Source organism: Ovis canadensis, chromosome 5, assembly GCF_042477335.2.
Source record: "Ovis canadensis isolate MfBH-ARS-UI-01 breed Bighorn chromosome 5, ARS-UI_OviCan_v2, whole genome shotgun sequence".
Classification (NCBI taxonomy): Eukaryota; Metazoa; Chordata; class Mammalia; order Artiodactyla; family Bovidae; genus Ovis; species Ovis canadensis.
Genome location: NC_091249.1, coordinates 39,164,030 through 39,183,186, shown reverse-complemented (window position 1 = coordinate 39,183,186; position 19,157 = coordinate 39,164,030). Strand labels below are relative to the sequence as shown.

General features: G+C 40.1%; 1 protein-coding gene across 1 annotated transcript in view; it reads left to right on the top strand.

Moving 5' to 3' along the window:
* Positions 1-596: 596 nt before the first annotated feature.
* The window catches only part of PRRC1 (proline rich coiled-coil 1), a 46,345-nt gene continuing 27,784 nt past the window's right edge, over positions 597-19,157 (top strand). The window contains exons 1-5 of the mRNA XM_069589508.1: positions 597-798; positions 10,705-10,825; positions 11,911-12,300; positions 14,778-14,938; positions 17,765-17,867. Coding sequence (XP_069445609.1) covers positions 10,723-10,825; positions 11,911-12,300; positions 14,778-14,938; positions 17,765-17,867 — 757 coding nt within the window. The 5' untranslated portion in view covers positions 597-798; positions 10,705-10,722. The remainder of the gene's footprint in view (positions 799-10,704; positions 10,826-11,910; positions 12,301-14,777; positions 14,939-17,764; positions 17,868-19,157) is intronic.

The window sequence follows — 19,157 nt, the reverse complement described above, 5'->3', positions numbered from 1 at the left end:
TGACAGCACAAGGAACACTAGGGAAGTCGGGACTCAAACCAGGACTTCTGATCGCAAATCTTTATATTCCTCCATTGTACTGCATTGATTGATTTATTTAGGGTACATTATTGAGCACCGACTTTCAGGACCTGTTTTAAGTGCAGCGCATAAGGTTAAGAAAGTGGATAATTTTCGATTTTCCATTAAAAATATGTGTAATACATGAACTTGGGGAAAATCAGTATAGTATCTGCCACCCTGCTCTCTCTCTTTTCTGAGGCAACCGCTCTTATCTGGAAATCTTTAAAAGTACATAGGATACTTCTGTTTGGGGAGCGAAGTTGCCTGGAGGCGGCATGCCCTTGGGTTGGGGGGAGGTAATCACCTTCCCTGGGGGCGGCCATGGAGTAAGTGAGCTACACCCAATAACAAGGGTTCTATTCTCGCATGCTGAGGTTGCGTAGTGGAAAGGAGGGCAGTCGTGTTTCTGGAGCGGGCAGCGCCCGGCCTGGTGGCACGAAGATCTTTGGACCCAGGTGCTCCAGCAGGTTTAACTGGCGGCTTCGGGGCCGGGCTCTGGGGGAGCGGGGCGGGGCGCGGGGTGGGGAGTGGGCGGGACTCAGCGCGGGGCGGGGCGGCGCGCCGGGGACGTGGCAGCCTCAGGGACGGGCGCCTCCGGTGGCCATCTTGGAGGCGGGCGCGCGCGCTGCAGGGTCTTACCTGCGTCTTGCTCGTCTTCTCACAGCCGTAGTCTTACACCCAGCCTGTCTAGCCTCCACTTTTCACTGCCACGCAGACACTATCTCGAGCCTGCAGGTAAGCGTTAGTCCGGCAGCAGTGCGGGTGCATGTGGGCAGCGGGATGGGGCTCAGGCGCCCAAACCAGCGCCCAGAGGCGCCTTGCCTGAGAGGTGGGCGGGCCGGCCGGGCCGGGAGGCGAGGGTCGCTCGAGAGCTCCTCAGCGGTACAGTCCAGGCTCCCGCTGTTGGAGCGTCCAGGCCTCAGCCCAGGCACCGGTAGGCTTCACGAAGCAAGCGTTCCCGCTGTGGATTTTGCGGAGAGTGCGGCCCGGGGGTCTTGGCCGGTTCTAGGGTCCAGTCCCCGGACCCACACCGGCGCCCAGGGCTGTTTGGCTCCAACTTCCACCGCGCTGGCCAGAGAGGAGAGACCGGAGGCAGGCGACCTTGGCCCGGCCCAGCCCGCCTGGAGACGTGGCAGAGCCTGGGGGGAGGCCGCTCCCGCCTAGGAGACTCCCGGGTCAACAAATGGGGGTGGGCATTAAAAAGTAGCTTCTGTAACAGTGGGTTCCCCCATAGATGCCCAGTGCCGCTCTGGAGGGCTTTGGCACTCTGCTGTCTCTTTGTTCATTTCTGGGGCCTGCTTCGAGCACGTTTGCGGGATAGCTTGTGTCCTAAATTGGCAGAATTTGTCCAGTTTAAGAGAGTGTCGTTGGAAGTAGTTCTTGAGAGACAGCCTGTATGTTTCTGCGAACATGACACATTTTGACATTCCAGTCTTTTTCCTTTACAGCCGCTATTTGGTCAGTGAACATTTATAGAAGTTATTTTTGGGATCACAACTGGGAATGCAGAGACAAAACTCAGACCTTCCTGCAGCAGTGCTGGCTAAAGGGTAGTAGAGAGCATCTTTTGAACCGGTAGTACATCAACAGTAGTAATCATTTTTAATAAGATTTTATCAGAGGTTCATTATTCTATCTCTTGCATCTTTATAAGTAGCCACCTACTTTTAAGAGAGAATCCAAGGCACAAGCAAATTGGAAGAACAGACTGCATCCAGAAACGGACCCAGTTTTCCAACCCATTTCCATCACTTTTTCTTCAATGCTGATACATTAATATATTTTTTGTGTTGAGACCTCTCCCAACTCTGACATTTCCCTGTTACTTTTATCACAGTAACTTTTCTTTTGTAGATGCTATTATATTCCCTGCTGGCTCAGCGGTTAAGAATCCTCATACAGTGCAGAAGACTTGGGTTCGATCCTTGGGTGGGCAAGATCCCCTGGAGGAGGAAATGGCTAGCCACTCCAGTATTCTGGCCTGCAGAATTCCGTGGACAGTGGAGCCTGGTAGGCTACAGTCCAAGGGTCACAAAGAGTCAGACACGATTGAGCACATTGTTTATGAATCCAAGATTTACCCAATATTGTCATTAAGCTAGTTCTCAAACAGTCTAGCTTTTAAAGACATAAAGAGATTGACCAATATTCCATTTTATGGGTTGTATTCATTGTACAAGTTTGTTTGCAAGTGCATTCAGTAATGTTTATCTTTGAATTTGACTCCCACTAATCACTTTGAGGATTGGTAGTATTTGTAGTAGGAAGATGAATAACCAGTGGAAAAATGAGATGAAAAGAAATAGCTTTGTTAGGGAGTGATAAAGTCCCCAGGTGGTTCTGTCCCATATTATCTATCTTTGATCTGTTGTTAACTCACTGAGTCCTGTCTAATTCTTTTCAATCCCATGGACTGCAGCATGCCAGGCTTCCCTGTCCTTCACTGTCTCCCAGAGCTTACTCAAACCTATGTCCATTGAATCAGTAATGCCATCCAACCATCTCATCCTCTGTGCTCACCCCTTTCTCCTCCTGCCTTCAATCTTTCCTAGCCTCAGGGTCTTTTCCAGTGAGCCATCTGTTTGCATCAGGTGGCCAAAGTATTGGAGCTTTAGCTTCAGCATCAGTCTTTCCAGTGGATATTCAGAGTTGACTTCCTTTAGGATTGACTGTTTGGATCTCCTTGCTGTCCAAGGGACTCTCAAGAGTCTTCTTTGGTACCATGGTTCAAAAGCATCAATTCTTCAGCATTCAGCCTTCTTTATGGTCCATCTCTCACATCTGTATATGACTACTGGAAAAATCATAGCTTTGACTATCGGACTTTTGTTGGCAAAGTGATGTCTCTGTTTTTTAATACACTGTCTAGGTTTTCTTCCAAGGAGCAAATGTCTTTTAATTTCATGGCTGCAGTCACTATGCCACAGTGATTTTGGAGTTGAAGAAGATAAAATTTGCCACTGTTTTCACCTTTTCCCCATCTATTTGCCATGAAGTAGTGGGACCAGATGCTATGATCTTAGTTTTTTGAATGTTGAGTTTTAAGCCAGCGTTTTCACTCTCCTCTTTCACCCTCATAAAGAGTCTCTTTAGTTCCTTTTCACTTTCTGCCTTTTAGGGTGGTCTCATCTATACATCTGAGGTTGTTGATATTTCCCTCAGCAATCTCAGTTCCAAATTCTGCTTCATCCAGCCCGGCCTTTCACATAATGTACTCTGCTTATAAGTTTAATAAACAGGGTGACAGTATACAGCCTTGACATACTCCTTTCCCAATTTTGAACCAGTCCATTGTTCCATATCCTCTTCTAACTGTTGCTTCTTGACCTATATACAGATTTTTAAGGAGGCAGGTAAGGTGGTCTGGTATTTCTATCTCTAAGAATTTTCCACAGTTTATTGTGATCCACATAGTCAAAGGCTTTAACATAGTCAGTGAAGCAGAAGTAGATGTTGTTGAATGAAAGGATTTTGCCTGTCTGGATATCTGCTTTCTACTTCCTGCCCGTAGATCGTTCATCTCCACTCACAGCAAAACTTTTAAAAGTGTTGTACATATTCGCTTTACTTCCTACCTCAGTCCAGTTGAAACTGGCTTCTATCCTCACTCCATTTTGGAAACAGCTCTCACTAAGTTTTAACTACAGTTTGGCAAATCTATTGACTTTTTCATATATCATCCTGTTTGGCTTCTCTGCAGCCTTTGATACCGTTGCCTTGAAACACTCAGCTCTGGTTTTTGGACACTGCTGCCTTTTGGTTTCTTTCCTGTTTTTGTGGTCTCATTCTTCTCTGCAGGTGTTTTTTTCCCCTCCTCGGCTATTCTTCAAGGATTCGTTGAGCCGTCTTCCTTTTTTCACTTAGTCTTCTCAGATTATCTCTTTTCAGCACATGACTTTAGAGACTATCAGTGAACTGACGAAGCCCACATTTATGTGGTTTCTGAGCTGCAAACCAAGTGAGCTGTACTTGGTTGTTTCAAGGAGTTTGCACTTAGCATGTCCAGTATTAAATACTGTGTAATCCCTTCTTTCCCAAAACATCAGACACACACTTTGACCTCCTCCAGCGTTCCTTATCTTATAGAATGGCACCACCATCTGTCCAGGTGTACAAGTCACGCCTCTCTCTTTTCTGGACCGCATATCCAGTCTATTGCTGGCTCTTACCACTTAAACACCTCCTGAGTCTATCCACTCTTCTCCATCTCCACTGTCATCACTTGAGGCTAAACCAGAGTTTTTCAGCCTTGGCATTATTGGTGTTCGGGGCCAGAAAATTCTTGTGGTGACTGTCCTGTGCATTGTAGAATTTTTAGCTCTATCCCCAACTTTTACCTACTAGATACTCCCCTAATACTTTCTAGTTGGTTTTTTTTTTTTTAATATTTATTTATTTGGCTACACTGGGTCTTAGCTGTGGCATGCAAGATTGTTCTTTTCAGTGAATGGGTTTCTCTAGTTGTAACTTGCAGGCTCAGCAGTTGGAGCGTGCACGCTTGGTTGCCCTGCAGCATGTGGGGATCTTAGTTCTCCAACCAGGGTTCGAACCCATGACCCCTGCACTGGAAGGCAAATTGTTAACCACTGGACCACAAAAATGTCTTCAGTTCAGTTCAGTCGCTCAGTTGTGTCCGACTCTTTGCGACCCCATGATTGCAGCACACCAAGCCTCCCTGTCCATCACCAACTCCCGGAGTTCACTCAAAATCATGTCCATCGAGTCAGTGATGCCATCCAGCCATCTCATCCTCTGTCATCCCCTTCTTCTGCCCCCAAACCCTCCTAACATCGGAGTCTTTTCCATTGAGTCAACTCTTCGCATGAGGTGGCCAAAGTACTGGAGTTTCAGCTTTAGCATCATTCCTTCCAAAGAAATCCCAGGGTTGATCTCCTTCAGAATGGACTGGTTGGATCTCCTTGCAGTCCATGGGACTCTCAAGAGTCTTCTCCAACACCGCAGTTCAAAAGCATCAATACTTCGGCACTCAGCCTTCTTCACAGTCCAACTGTCACATCCATACTTGAGCACTGGAAAAACCACAGCCTTGACTAGACAGACCTTAGTCGGCACAGTAATGTCTCTGCTTTTGAATATGCTATCTAGGTTGGTCATAACTTTTCTTCCAAGGAGTAAGCGTCTTTTAATTTCATGGCTGCAATCACCATCTGCAGTGATTTTGGAGCCCCCCAAAATAAAGTCTGACACTGTTTCCACTGTTTCCCCATCTATTTCCCATGAAGTGATGGGACCAGTTGCCATGATCTTCGTTTTCTGAATGTTGAGCTTTAAGCCAACTTTTTCACTCTCCTCTTTCACTTTCATCAAGAGGCTTTTTAGTTTCTCTTCACTTTCTGCCGTAAGGGTGGTGTCATCTGCATCTGAGGTTATTGATATTTCTGCTGGCAATTTTGATTCCAGCTTGTGCTTCTTCCTGCTTCAGACACTGCCAGATGACCCCAGAGGGGCAAATCACCCTTCTCCACTCCCTGTTGAGAATCACTAGTCTAGAATATTATTTGAAATACTTGTGTATCCTTCTTAAGGGTCTCCCTGCGTCTGTTCTGCGTAGATACCCTATGGCACGGTCTGCATTCTTTGGTCAGAGGAATGTTTTCAAAACACAAATATGAATTGCCTAAAGCAGCCTAAATGTCCTTCAGCAAATAAATGGATAATCAAACTGGTACATCTATAAAATGGAATAGTTTTCAGCAATGAAAAAGAACCAACCACCGATCTATCCAACAGCTTGGATGGATCTTGAGAGCACTCTTGCATGAAAAAAGCCAATTTCAGAAGGCTATATGCAGTGCGGTTTTATTTTTGTAACATTCATGAAATGAGAAAATAGAGAACAGTTGTTTGTCAGGGTGTATGGCAGATGAGAGGGTGTAACCAAGGAATAGCATGTGGGAGTTCGTTTGGGGAGATGAAACAGTTCTGTGTCCTGATTGTGGTGGTGGCTCTGTGAGTCAGTGCATATGATGAAGTGTCATAGAACTGCATACAGACTCACACATGTAAATAAACAGGTGAAATCCAAAGAAGGTTTATACTTCCAGTTACTCATATTGTGCCAGAGTTAATTTCCTAGACTTTATGGTTGAACCCTAGTTATGTAGGATGCTGTCATTGGAAGGAGCTGGGTTAGGGTACTGATGAACTCTGCTCTACATTGGCATCTTCTTCTTGTGAGCCTAACATTCCTTCAAAGAAGTTAAAAGGCAAATACATCATCCCTAGTTTGAGTGCCCCCACAATGACTTTCTGTTCTTAGAAGATTCCACTCTTTAACATGGCTTGTAAATCTCAGTACAGTCTGGGCTCCCATCCAGGTCCCCGATCCTCATTCCTGTTCCTTTCTGACTTTCTATACAGTCACTTTTCCTGGCATGTACCCTTCTTGTCTTCTTTCCCTTTCCTAATTAAATCCTGATCATCCCTTTCTGACCCCAAGTCAAAATCATTTTCTAACAAACAGAATTGTTCTTATCCTCAGAGCATATCATTCAGGCTGCAGTTCACTGTATGTTGGTGTTATTGATTGTCTCCTGGGCTGGACTATAAGTGTCATGTTTGTTTTTGCTTACACTCTTATTTCCAGAGGCACCAGTGTAGTGCTTGGCAAGTGGTTGACCTTTGTGGAATATTTGTAAAATGAATAAAAACTTTAAAAACGTATTTGATGTGGTTAGAAGTTCTGATTTTATACTTGAAGCAGGCTTGAAAGTTTTGTAATTTTTAAGGACATTTTCTAACATTTTGTAATCCATTTTTGTCTGTTAGGAAAAATGCTTGTGGCACTTTTGCTAAAACCTGCCTTTTCTAAAAGCTGAGACCTAATCATTTAGCCATTATGTTGTTGTTTAGTTGCTAAGTCATGTCTGACTATAGCAACCCCGTAGACTAGCCTGCCAGGCTCTCCTGTCCATGGGATTTCTTAGGCAAGAATATTGGAGTGGTTTGCCATTTCCTTCTCTAGGAGATCTTCCTGACCCAGAGATCAAACCCGTTTCTCTTGGCTTGGCAGGTGGGTTAACCATTATGGGGGTACGTTTTAGAATGTAAGCAAATAAAAACTGGGACTAGGGAAGAATACTGGATGGGTTGCCTTTTCCTTCTCTAGGGGATCTTCCCAACCCACATATGGGGTTTGAACCCACATCTTCTGCATCGGCACGTAGATTCTTTTCTCTGAGCCACCTGGGAGGTGGAGTAGCCTGTTAACAGGAGTAGCCCATGTACACTGCTTAGTGAGGAGGGAGGACGTGTTTCAAAAATACTTTACATAATTTATTTTTGAAGTAATAGTGACTGGAATCTAGATATAAATCTAACATGCGTTTCTGTGGCAGAAATTAAATTAGTAATTTACTGTTTGAAATATATTGGGTAATTACATAGCTAACAAAATTATTTCTCAGTTATGAAGTAGGTATATGACAATGTCTCAGATTGTTTGCACATTAAATAGTCTCACAGACTACTTTTTTAGAAATTTTGACAAATCCTTCACCTGGAAATAAGTAGCATTGTATACAGTAAAAACGGACATCTATCTGTTGGTTATTTATTTACATTTGAGCTATGTAATTTTTATTTTGTTTTATTGGCATATAGTTGCTTTACAATGTTGTGTTAGTTTCTGCTGGACAACAGAGTGGATCACCTACATGAATACATATATTCCCTCCCCCTTAACCCTCCTTCCCACCCCACCACCCCGGTCCCTCCCCGTAGGTCATCACAGAGCCCGGAGCTGAGCTCCCTGTTACACTGTTTCACACTTCCCCTCCCTGTCTGTCCTACACGTGGTGGCGTGTATGGAGCTGAGCTCCTCTGTTACACTGTTTCACACTTCCCCTCCCTGTCTGTCCTACACGTGGTGGCATGTATAGTCAGTCCTGCTCTGCCGCTTATCTCCCCCTTGCCCTCTCCCCACCCCACCACCATGCCCACGTCTCTTCTCTGTGTCTGCGCCCCTGTTCCTACCCTGCAAACAGACTCGTCTGTACCATCTTTCTAGCTTTCATGCACATGTGTTAATACAGAATATTTTTCTCTTTCTAACTTACTTTACTCTGTATGACAGACTTGGGTCTATCCCTGACCCAGTCTTGTTCCTTTTTATGACTGAGTAATGTTCCATTGTGTATGCATACCCCTACATCTTCTTTATCTATTCATCTGTTGATGGCCATCTAGGCTGCTTCCGTGGCCTGGGTGCTGTGAATGGTGCTGCAGTGAGCATTGAGGTGTGTGTGTATTTTGAATTATGGTTTTCTCAGAGTATGTGCTCAAATGGTGGGATTGCTGGATCATATGTTAGTTCTATTTTTAGTTTTCTAAGGAACCTCTACACTGTTCCCCTAGTAGCTGTATCAGTTCACAGTCTCACAGTGTATGAAGGTTCCCTTTTCTCCACACCCTCTCCAGCATTTATTGTTGGTAGATTTTTGATGATGGCTGTTCTAATCAGTGTGAGATAATATTTCATTGTAGTTTTGATTTGCATTTCTCTAGTAATAAATGATGTTGAACACTCATTTGTGTGTCTTCTTTGAAGAAGTGACTAGGTCTTCCGTCCATTTTTTGATTGGGCTGTTAATTTTTTTGATCTACATGATTTGCTTTTATATTTTGGAGATCAATCCCTTGTCAGTTGTTTCATTTGCAGATACTTTCTCCCATTCTAAGGAATGGCTTCTTGTTTATGGTTTCCTTTGCTTTGTAAAAGCTTTTTGAGTTTTATTAGGACCCATTTGTTTATTTTTGTTTTTATCTTTGTTACTCTAGGAGGTGGGCCAGAAAGGATCCAGCTGCATTTTATGTCAGGGTGTTTTCTGTTTTCCTGTTAAGAATTTTATAATGTCTAGACTTGCATTTAGATTTTTAATCTATTTTGAGTTCATTTTTGTGATGTTGTTAGGAAATGTTCTAATTTCATTTTTACATGTAGCTGTCCAGTTTTCCCAGCACCTCTCATTGAAGAGGCTGTTTTTCTCCATTGTATCGTCTTGCCTCTTTGTCAAAGATTAGGTGCCCATTGGTGCCTCAGGTTATCTCTAGACATTGAACTGTATTTCTGTTTTTGTGCCAGTACTGTATTGTCTTGATTAGTGCACCTTTGTAGTACAGTCTGAAGTCAGGGAGCCTGATTACTCTAGCTCTTTCTGTCTCAAGATTGCTTTGGCTGTTCGGAGTCTTCTGTGTTTTCATACAAATTGTAAAAATTTTTTCTTCTAGTTTTGTGAAAACTGGCATTGGTAATTTACGAGGGATTGCACTGAATCTGTAGATTGCTTTGGATAATGCAGTCATTTTCACAATATTGTTTATTCAGACGAAGAACGTAGTGTAGCTCTGCGTGTTTGCGTCGTCTTTGATTTCTTTCATCAGGCTCTTACAGTTTTCTGCATACAGGTCTTCTGTCTCTGCAGGTAGGTTTATTCCTAGTTATTTTACTCTTTCTGTTACAGTGGTAAATGGGATTGCTTTTTTAATTTCTCTTTCTGATCTTTCATTGTTAGTGAGTGGAAATGCAGGAGATTTCTGTGTATTGATTTTGTACCCTGCAACTTTATTGGTTAGCTCTAGTAGTTTCCTGGTGGCATATTTAGGATTTTCTATGTACAGTACCATGCCATCCACAGTGAGCTTTATTTCCTCTTTTCCAGTTTGTATTCCTTTTATTTCTTTTTCTTTTCTGATTTCTGTGGCTAGGATATCTAGAACTAGCTATGTTGAATACTATTGGCCGCAGTGGGCACCCTTGTCTTGTTCTAGAGGAAACGCTTTCAGTTTTCACTACTGAGAAGTGTTTGCTGTGGATTTGTCATATATGGCATTTACTGTGTTAAGGTAGGTTTGCTCTGTGCCCGTTTTCTGAAGCGTTTTTGTAATAAACAGGTGTTGGAATTTGTTGGAAGCTTTTTCTACATCTCTTGAGATTTTCCTATGATTTACCCCTTCGTTTGTTAATATTGTGTGTCACATGGATTGATTTGCATATATTGAAGAATTCTTCCATCCCTGGGATTAAACCCCACTCGATCATGGTGTGTGATCCTTTTAATGTGTGGTTGGATTCTGTTTGCAAGTATTCTGCTGAGGATTTTCGTGTCCATGTTCATCAGTGATGTTGGCCCGTGATTTTCCTTTTTGTGTGATGTCTTTGGTTTTGGTCAGTGATGGTGGCCTGATAGAATGAGTTTGGCAGTGTTCCTCCCTCTACAATTTATTATTATTATTTTTTAAAGAGTTTGAGAAGGATAGGTGTTAGCTCTTCTCTAAATGCTTTATTTGCTAACTATACAAGCTAAAGCTGAAACTCCAGTACTTTGGCCACCTCATGTGAAGAGTTGACTCATTTGAAAAGACTCTAATGCTGGGAGGGATTGGGGGCAGGAGGAGAAGGGGACAACCAAGGATGAGATGGCTGGATGGCATCACGGACTCGATGGACGTGAGTCTGAGTGAACTCCAGGAATTGGTGATGGACAGGGAGGCCTGGTGTGCTGATTCATGGGGTCGCAAAGAGTCGGACACGACTGAGTGACTGAACTGAACTGATAACAAGGTTTAAAAGTATACTTTTTATTACTGTGTAATCTTTATTACATTTTAATATTTTTACAGTTTTACTGAAATTGAAAAATGATGGAAGAAAGTGGAATAGAGACAACGCCACCTGGGACCCCTCCACCGAATCCCGGGGGCCTCGCTTCTGCTGCACTGTCCTCCTCCCCGGCTCCTTTAGGTACGTGCAGTTGTCTAGCATCAGTGGGTTTTGAGGAGAGTCAGGGTACTGTCATCTTTTCTCAGAGTCATTTAACAAAAGCCTAGAGACATACCTCAGAGATACTGTGAGTTCAGTTCCAGACCGCTGCAATAAAGCAAGTCACGTGGATTTTTTTATTTCCTCGTGCATATAGAAATTACGATTGCACTATACTGTAGTCTGTTAAGTGTGTAATAGATTATGTCTATGTCTAAAAAAAAAAACAATGTACCCACTTCAGTTAAATACTTTGCTAAAGCATTGCTTTAAAATGCTGACTATCATCTGGGCCTTCAGCGAGTTGCAGTCTTTTTGCAGTGCCAGAGATCAGTGATCATGCATCACCATAACAAATACAATAATAATGTAAAGTTTGAAATATCTTGAGAGGTACCAGAATGTCACACAGAGACATGAAGAACAAATGCTGCCGGGTGAAACGGCACTGATAGACTTGCTTGACATAAGGGTTGCCACAAACCTTCAGTTTGTAAAATGAAGCAAAATAAATTGAGGTGTGCCTATATATTAAAACTTTTGTAATCTTTGCCAGGATGAAGGTAAATAGCCTTTTTAATTTAAGCCCAAAGGCAGAAAACATCTTTGTTTGCTTTAATTTTTATTTTTTGTTTTCATATTAACTAGAAATCATCTTTGTCATGACAGAAATATCCTAAAAAGCACGTTAGCTTTGTCTAATGTTCTGTGACTTCGTGGAGATTAACCTTCTGACCAAAGTTTTTGAGCCCTAAATTGTGAGGTTTTATGCTCGTATTAGCAGAGATGAAAAGCAGGTCTATTTTATTAAAAGCACAACAAAACAAACGGAAACACAAAGATCTGCAATACTGTAACCTAGTTGTATATACCTGCTGTTTTTACTGATGGGAATTGAATCATTTGCACTCAGTCATACTCATGTATTTTAAATTATGTATTTAAAGGTAACTCTTGGGAATAGGATCTGTTAAATTTAAAAATCTTCCAAGATGATAATGAGATACTTTGAAAACTAAGTGAAAAGCATGTCACTGAAGCGTGATTTTTCCTCCCCTCTTTCCTAGCCGCAGCCAGCACCTTCTCTTCTCCAAGCGGGTCCTCTGTGCAGAGCCTGCCGCCACAGGTGTTCTCCACCCCCCAGCCGTCCCTGCCTCCTGTGCAGCCTGCGGCACCCTTGCCCTTTGTGCCATCTTCACCAGTTCCTTCGGTTCCTCCGCTCGTCACCTCTCTGCCACCTCCTGTTTCTCCACCGACTGGTGCTGCCTTCAGTCATCCTCCTTTATCCCACTTCCCGCCTTCCACCTCTGCCCCAAACACTCTCTTATCTGCACCCCCTTCGGGTCCTCCCACTTCGGGATTCTCTGTTGGCTCAGCTTACGACATTACGAGGGGACATGCAGGAAGAGCTCCACAGACACCCCTGATGCCGTCGTTTTCTGCACCTCCAGTGACAGGTATTCTCTCATTGACACTTTGAAACAGGTGGCTATATATGGGGAATGTTTTATCTGTTTTGTTTTTCTAAACAGCTTTATTGAGGTGTAATTCCCATACAATTCACTTTCACATGTACCGTTTGATAGTATTTACTATATTTACCAAGTTGTGCAGCCATCACCACAGTCAATTTTAGAAGCTTTTAATCACCCCTAAAGAAACTGCATACCTGTTAGCAGTCACTCCATACTTCTCCCAATCCTCATGGTTCTCAGAACCACTAATCTACTTCCTGTCTCTGTAGATTTGCTTGTTTTGGACATTTCATATAAATAGACTTGTATTAATATGTAGTCTTTTGTGACAGGCCACTTTCACTTAGTGTGATGTTTTCAAGATTCATCCATGTTGTAACAGGTGTCAGAGCGTTCTTCCTTTCTAGGACTGAAATATATTCCATTGTATGGATATACCATGTTTTATTTATTCATCAGTTGATAAACTGTTGGGTTGTTTCCACTTTTTGGCTATGGTGAGTACTGATTTTATGAACCTTGGTGTGCAAGTTTTAAGTGGAAATGTTTTCATTTCTCTTGAGTATGTACCTAGGTTCAGAATTGCTGAGTTTTTTTTTTTTCCTGAAGGGCTTCATTTTTATTTTTTTTCTAAATAAATTGAAGTAAAGTTGCTTGATAACATTGTGTTAGTTTCAGGTATACAGCATAGTTACTCAGTTATACATATATCTATATCTATTCTTTTTCAGATTCTTTTCCATTATAGGTTATTACAAGATATTGAGTAGAGTTCCCTGTGCTATACAGTAGGTCCTTGTTATTTATCTGTTATACATATATATAGCAATGTTTTTCTGTTAATCCCAAACTCCTAATTTTTCCCCTCCTCTTCGCCTTTGATAACCATTAATTAAAAAAAATTTTTTTGGTCTGTCTGTGAGTTTGTGTTGTGAATAAGTTCATTTGCATCATGTTTTTAAATTCCACATGTAAGTAATAATGTGATATTTGTCTTTGTCTAATTTACTTCACTTAGTATGATAATTTCTAGGTCCATCCATGTTGCTGCAAGTGGCATTATCTCATTCTTTCTTTATGGCTGAGTAATATCCTGTTGTGTATACATACACCACATCTATTGAATCACCTGTTGATAGACATTTAGGCTGCTTCCATGTCTTGGCTCCTGTAAATAGTGCTGCTGTTGGGGTGCATGTCAGAATTGCTGAATTTAGTACAGCTATCAGACTACTGTCCAAAGCAGCTGCACCATTCATTTTACTTTCTTAGCACCAGTAAAGGAGGGTTCTTGTTACTCTGCATGAATGTTTTATTCCCTTTTCCTTGATTTTCAGAGCTTCCTATTTTCATTTAAAGTATTGAAATAAAACTGATATTACTTAATATGATTTTTATATGATATAAAACTTAGAACACGGTTAGTATGTGAAAGCAAAAGTTGCTCAGTCATGTCTGACTCTGTGACCCCATGGACTATACAGTCCATGGAATTCTCCAGGGCAGAATACTGAAGTGGGTAGCCTTTCCCCTCTCCAGGGGAATCTTCCCAGCGCAGGGATCTAACCCAGGTCTCCTGCATTGCAGGCAGATTCTTTACCAGCTGAGCCACGAAGAAAGGGAAATGTAAGACAAAATTACAAAATTTTGTCCTAACATTTTGTGCAGTTATAGAGAAACACCAAGGTGAAGTCCTGAGTATAGCTTTACTTAAAAATTATCAGGACTCAACGATCCAGGGAGTAGTTTTATTTAGCCATGTAAAAGATCAAAATCAAGTAAGTGTATGTACCGTAAGTTGGTGGTATCGGACTATTTTATTTTCTAGGTCAAGAACATCTTCTTTTTTTTGGCTTCCCTGGAATGGTTGTTGGAAATCAGTATTAAAACTATATCCTGTCATATTCTTCCTATTGTTTCTCTAATTTTAGGAAAAGAAACACCTTTGTTGTAATTTTTTTTTTTAATCCAGTTTGGATTATCTACTTTAACAAAAATTTTTGCAGAGTGCAGGTATGACGCCCATGTTTATGTATATGTGGATTTTCTTTTTGAGTTAAAATATTGTATATGGATATGTTTACTAATTTTTATTTGCATTTTGTATGATGAGCTTGAGTGCTTAAATCAGCTATTTTTATGCTTTAAGGAGAATCAGGCTATAGCTGTTTGCGTCCATGTGCTACATTGGGCAAACATGAAGTACTTTTGGGTGTTTTTTTGGTCCATTTTCAGGGCACTAGATAATAAGCCTAAGAAGAGGGAAAGAAATTTCTTTTTTGGAGTTTGTATAATTTAGGTGATTCTTTGAATTCATATCTCAGTGTTGAAATGCTTGAGTATATAGTAACATGATTAAAGCTGTTTTGAACTATTCATTTCGTATATTGTATCATCTTTTTTATAGGAGATATTTTATGGAATAAATTACATATGTTAACATTTTTGCCATTAACTAGGTATTTTGCCAACTCCTATTACTCAGCAAGCTGGTTTGACATCTGTGGCACAGGGAACTGGAACCACATCAGCCATCACTTTCCCAGAGGAGCAGGAAGACCCTAGAATTGGTAGAAGTCAGGATGAAGCTTCAGCTGGTGGACTCTGGGGTTTTATTAAGGTAAGGGGTATTTACTTTAAAAACCGTGTGTAAGTTTTTAATTATAAAACTTAAGAGAATTTTGAAAATAAAAAAGAATAGTATAAGGAAAAATCATTGTAAAATATCTTTTTAGTCTTATTACACTTCTGGGCTTCTCTGATAGCTCAGTTGGTAAAGAATCTGCCTGCCATGCAGGAAACCCCGATTTGATTCCTGGGTCCAGAAGATCCACTAGAGAAGGGATAGGCTACCCACTCCAGTATTCTTAGGCTTCCCTTGTGGCTCAGCTGGTAAAGATTCCACCTGCCATGTGGGAGACCTGGGTTCAGTCCCTGGGTTGGGAAGATCGCCTGGAGAAGGGAAAGGCTACCCACTCCAATATTTTGGCCTGGAGAATTCCATGGACTGTATAGTCCATGGGGTTGCAAAGAGTCGAACATGACTGAGTGCCTTTCACTTTCACTGTACTTTCCCTATAGTTCCTCTTAGTCTTCTGGATGTGCATCTCTAGGTAGCTACATCTCTCTAATTAAAAGCAGAGTGGAGTAGTGACATGTGGACACAGTTTTGTGTCCTTCGTTTATCTTTACTTAGCGATCATGAACATTTTCCCAACCATAACATATTCTTCAGTATACTTTGCCCAACACGTTATTCATTGATTTCCCATGTTGTATTTCACTAACCCGTTATTGGCATTTTCTGGTTGTAATTCTTATTAATGAAATTATGATGAGCCTCTTGTATGCAAATCTTTGTGTACCTTTGCTTTATCAGAGTTAATTCCTAATAAGTGTCAGTGTGAACATTTTTAAAACTACAGATATATATTGCTCTCCAGGTAAATTATACCAGAACACCCTGCTGTAAGATCTTTCACTTGTGAGAAGTGATTATTAATTGAAATATAGTATTTTCTAATTTGATAGGCAAAGAAAATAATACCTTGTTTAAATTTACATTACTTTGTTACTGAATTTGAGTTTTTTTTAAACTGTGATTTTTGACCATTTGTATTTTTCTTTTGTGAAGTCTATATTCGTATTCTTTGCCCAGTTTTGAATTGGGATTACTTTCTTTAGTGACTTCATAAGAACTCGTAATATTTTATTTTATGCTGTCATACATTGCCATATTCTCCATTTTTATCTTACATTTCAACTTTATTATGCTTTATTGACAAAATCTTCTAAATTTTTGGGAGTCATTTCTGGGAGTTTTTTTTAAATGATAAAAATGAACTTTACCTACTACATTGTGATAATTGTTTATGATTTCTTTTAATTTTCTTACGGCAGTATTTTTTTTTACCATACCATTTGATATAGCTGATACTTTGATGTCTGCCTCCATAACATTAAACTTACTTTTTTTCCAACCGCTTAATCGAGTATTCTACAATCATATCCCAGTGATTTGATGTCACCTTCACCTTAGTTACTAAATTGTGTGATAATGTCAGTTAGTGGGCTCTGTATTTTATTCCGTGCTCTGCCTGTCCTTGCAGCAGTACCACACTGTTTTAATAATTGTAACTGTTTATTACACTAATATTTATTGAGAGCCTACTCTGTGCTGAGGTGGGGATCGGAATATCTGTTGAGTCAGATAGAAAGGTAAGTTTGCAGTCTTTGCATTCTTAAAGACAGATCAGCACTTGGTTGTATAAGTTTTCTGTTTTTTTCCTTCAAAATTTTTCTCTACTGGTATTTTCCATTTATTTTTCTTAACCACTTTCTTGAATGATTCCAAAGTCACTTTGTCAAGTTCTCTTCAGTATTCTGAGGGTTTGGTTGCAATTTGATTATATGTCAAACATATTTTTTAATTGTTAGGTAGTTAAACTGATTTATAGCATTTGAGCTTTATGTATTAGATGGCATTTTTTCCTAAGCTTGCTTCTTTTTATCACTTTGTGCTTTTTAAAAGTTTTCTTTGTGTAGGAACTATCACTTCTTCTTGTTAAGAGCCTGTGTTAGCATGTCAGTTGCCAGTTGTAATAGTTCAGCTGTACAGATTTTGTAAATAACTCTTCTAATATTCAGCATAAGATGGGTTGACAGTCTTAAATATCAATGTTATGAATGTTTTGAATCACCTTGGTTTAATAGTAGGTTGAGACAGATGGAATCATGGCCTGTTAGCCAGATGCCATCTCAGGAGGCATTGCTTCCTCTAAGTCTCTTTGACTGTGGGAGAAGCATACATGGAAGGAACTCCTCAGATCTGGTTCTTTCTATCTAATAGTGTGGTTTTAAGAATTCAGAGGGATAGGTCTGACTTTTTTAAAAGTGAGAGTTGGGGAACAAAACAAATAGGAAGTAGGAAAAAAGAAAACTTTCATAGAATATAAAGTATTAAATATTAAAGTAATAAGTAATTTTTCTGGGAAGTAAAGATAAATTGTTTTTACTATTAGGGAACAAAATATGAGTCTTTGGAGAAACACTTGATTACAGTCTTTATTTGGGACCCTAATGGACAAGTTTTGCCTAGTCTTTTAAATAGATAACTAATAATGAAGTGAAGTAAAAATATATGTATATACATAGAAATGAAATTAACATATATGCATACACATATGCATATATACAATAAACATACTTTCCAGGTCAGTGCTGCTTGAAATGGGGTCTGTAGGTTGCTGTCAATCCACAATGAGATAAAGAGAAGTTGAGAGGAAGCGTTTGAAATTTCATAGCAATTTGACTTTGCCATAGCCTTATTTTTCTTACACTTTAGAGACGCATAGGTCTGCAGTGCATTGGAAACTTAAAATTTTTTTCACCATCACAGTGATTTTTGCTTAGAATGAGTATTCACATGTGAATTTGTTCTGTGCAGGGTGTGGCTGGGAACCCTATGGTGAAATCCGTGCTTGATAAAACAAAACATTCAGTAGAAAGCATGATTACAACGCTGGACCCTGGCATGGCTCCGTATATCAGTATGTACTTAAACTAGAGCACCATCTGCCATGTAAAGTATGTGCTCATGTCAGCCACTGAATGTAATCCTACAGGTCTTGTAATCAGTGGCAATCCTATGTTCTTAGTTGATTGTTAGTCTTGGTGCTTTTAATTCATGTTTTCCTTAGTCATCATTAAAATTTTTGAAAACGTCACAGCACGAACTTTGCAGGAGTAAAAATTATTTGAATTATTGGTATACTTGCTGATTTTAATTATAAATATGGTTAGTGTTGCTTTATATGAATTTTACTATCACTATTGACATTTGAAGTGTTGTTTTGTTCATATTTGGCTTTTGACATTTCTCCAATTATCTATTTTAATTACATGTGTTTATGTGTAACTCAGGAATAAAATTTTTAGAGGCTGTTAGTCTGTTTACTAATAATATCTTATTACTGGGTTTGCTAGGAAAGCTATTTTAATTTTAACCACCTTGGAACCCTCATTACCAAGAATTCTCCAGATGGTTAATATACATATCCAATAAGTAAAATAACATAATCTCTAAGCAGGATTTATGACCAATTATTAGTAAATCTATTGAAGATAATAATTAGTGGCCAAAGCTATGCACCAGGTGCTTGAACAGAGATTTTCAGTAGCAATAAAAAGTTAATAACTTTCTCAAGTCTTGAGTCTCTTGATAATTGACTGTCTAGTAAATGTCAAAAGATAAGACCTACTAATGATAAGTACCATTTATGATCTGCCAGATACTAATTCTCATAAGAGATCTGCAAGCTAGGTGTTATTTTCCCCAAGTTTTAGATGAGGAACTTGTGTTCAGAGAAATTTATTATTATTCTCTGTCATACAACTTGGTGGAGCTAACAGCCACTTTGCTTCCCTTTAAGTAGAAAATTGAATCAAAGAATTAATTCAGTTGAATTGGTCTCTGTGTTTCTAATTGTCACTATTTAGAATTGGACCCTACCATGTGTATTGATTTTATATATTCATAGTAATCAAGTTTGATATAATTTGTAGTATATATATTCTTTTTACAGGATCTTATTTTTAATGAGAAGAAGAGAATTAGTATTTTTGGAGCTCTTGTTGTTTGAATGGGTATTGTGTTAGACCCATTACCTATTTGAAACATTTACCTTATTAATCCTTAGAGCAAGCTCTGTGAGGTGGCAGGAATTTTTCTATAAGGAAACAAGCTCCGTGACTTCCCCAAGGTAATGGAGCTAGTAAATGATAAAACTGGGACTCAAACCCAAGACTTTCCTCAGGCTAGTGCTCTGCATGACATCTAG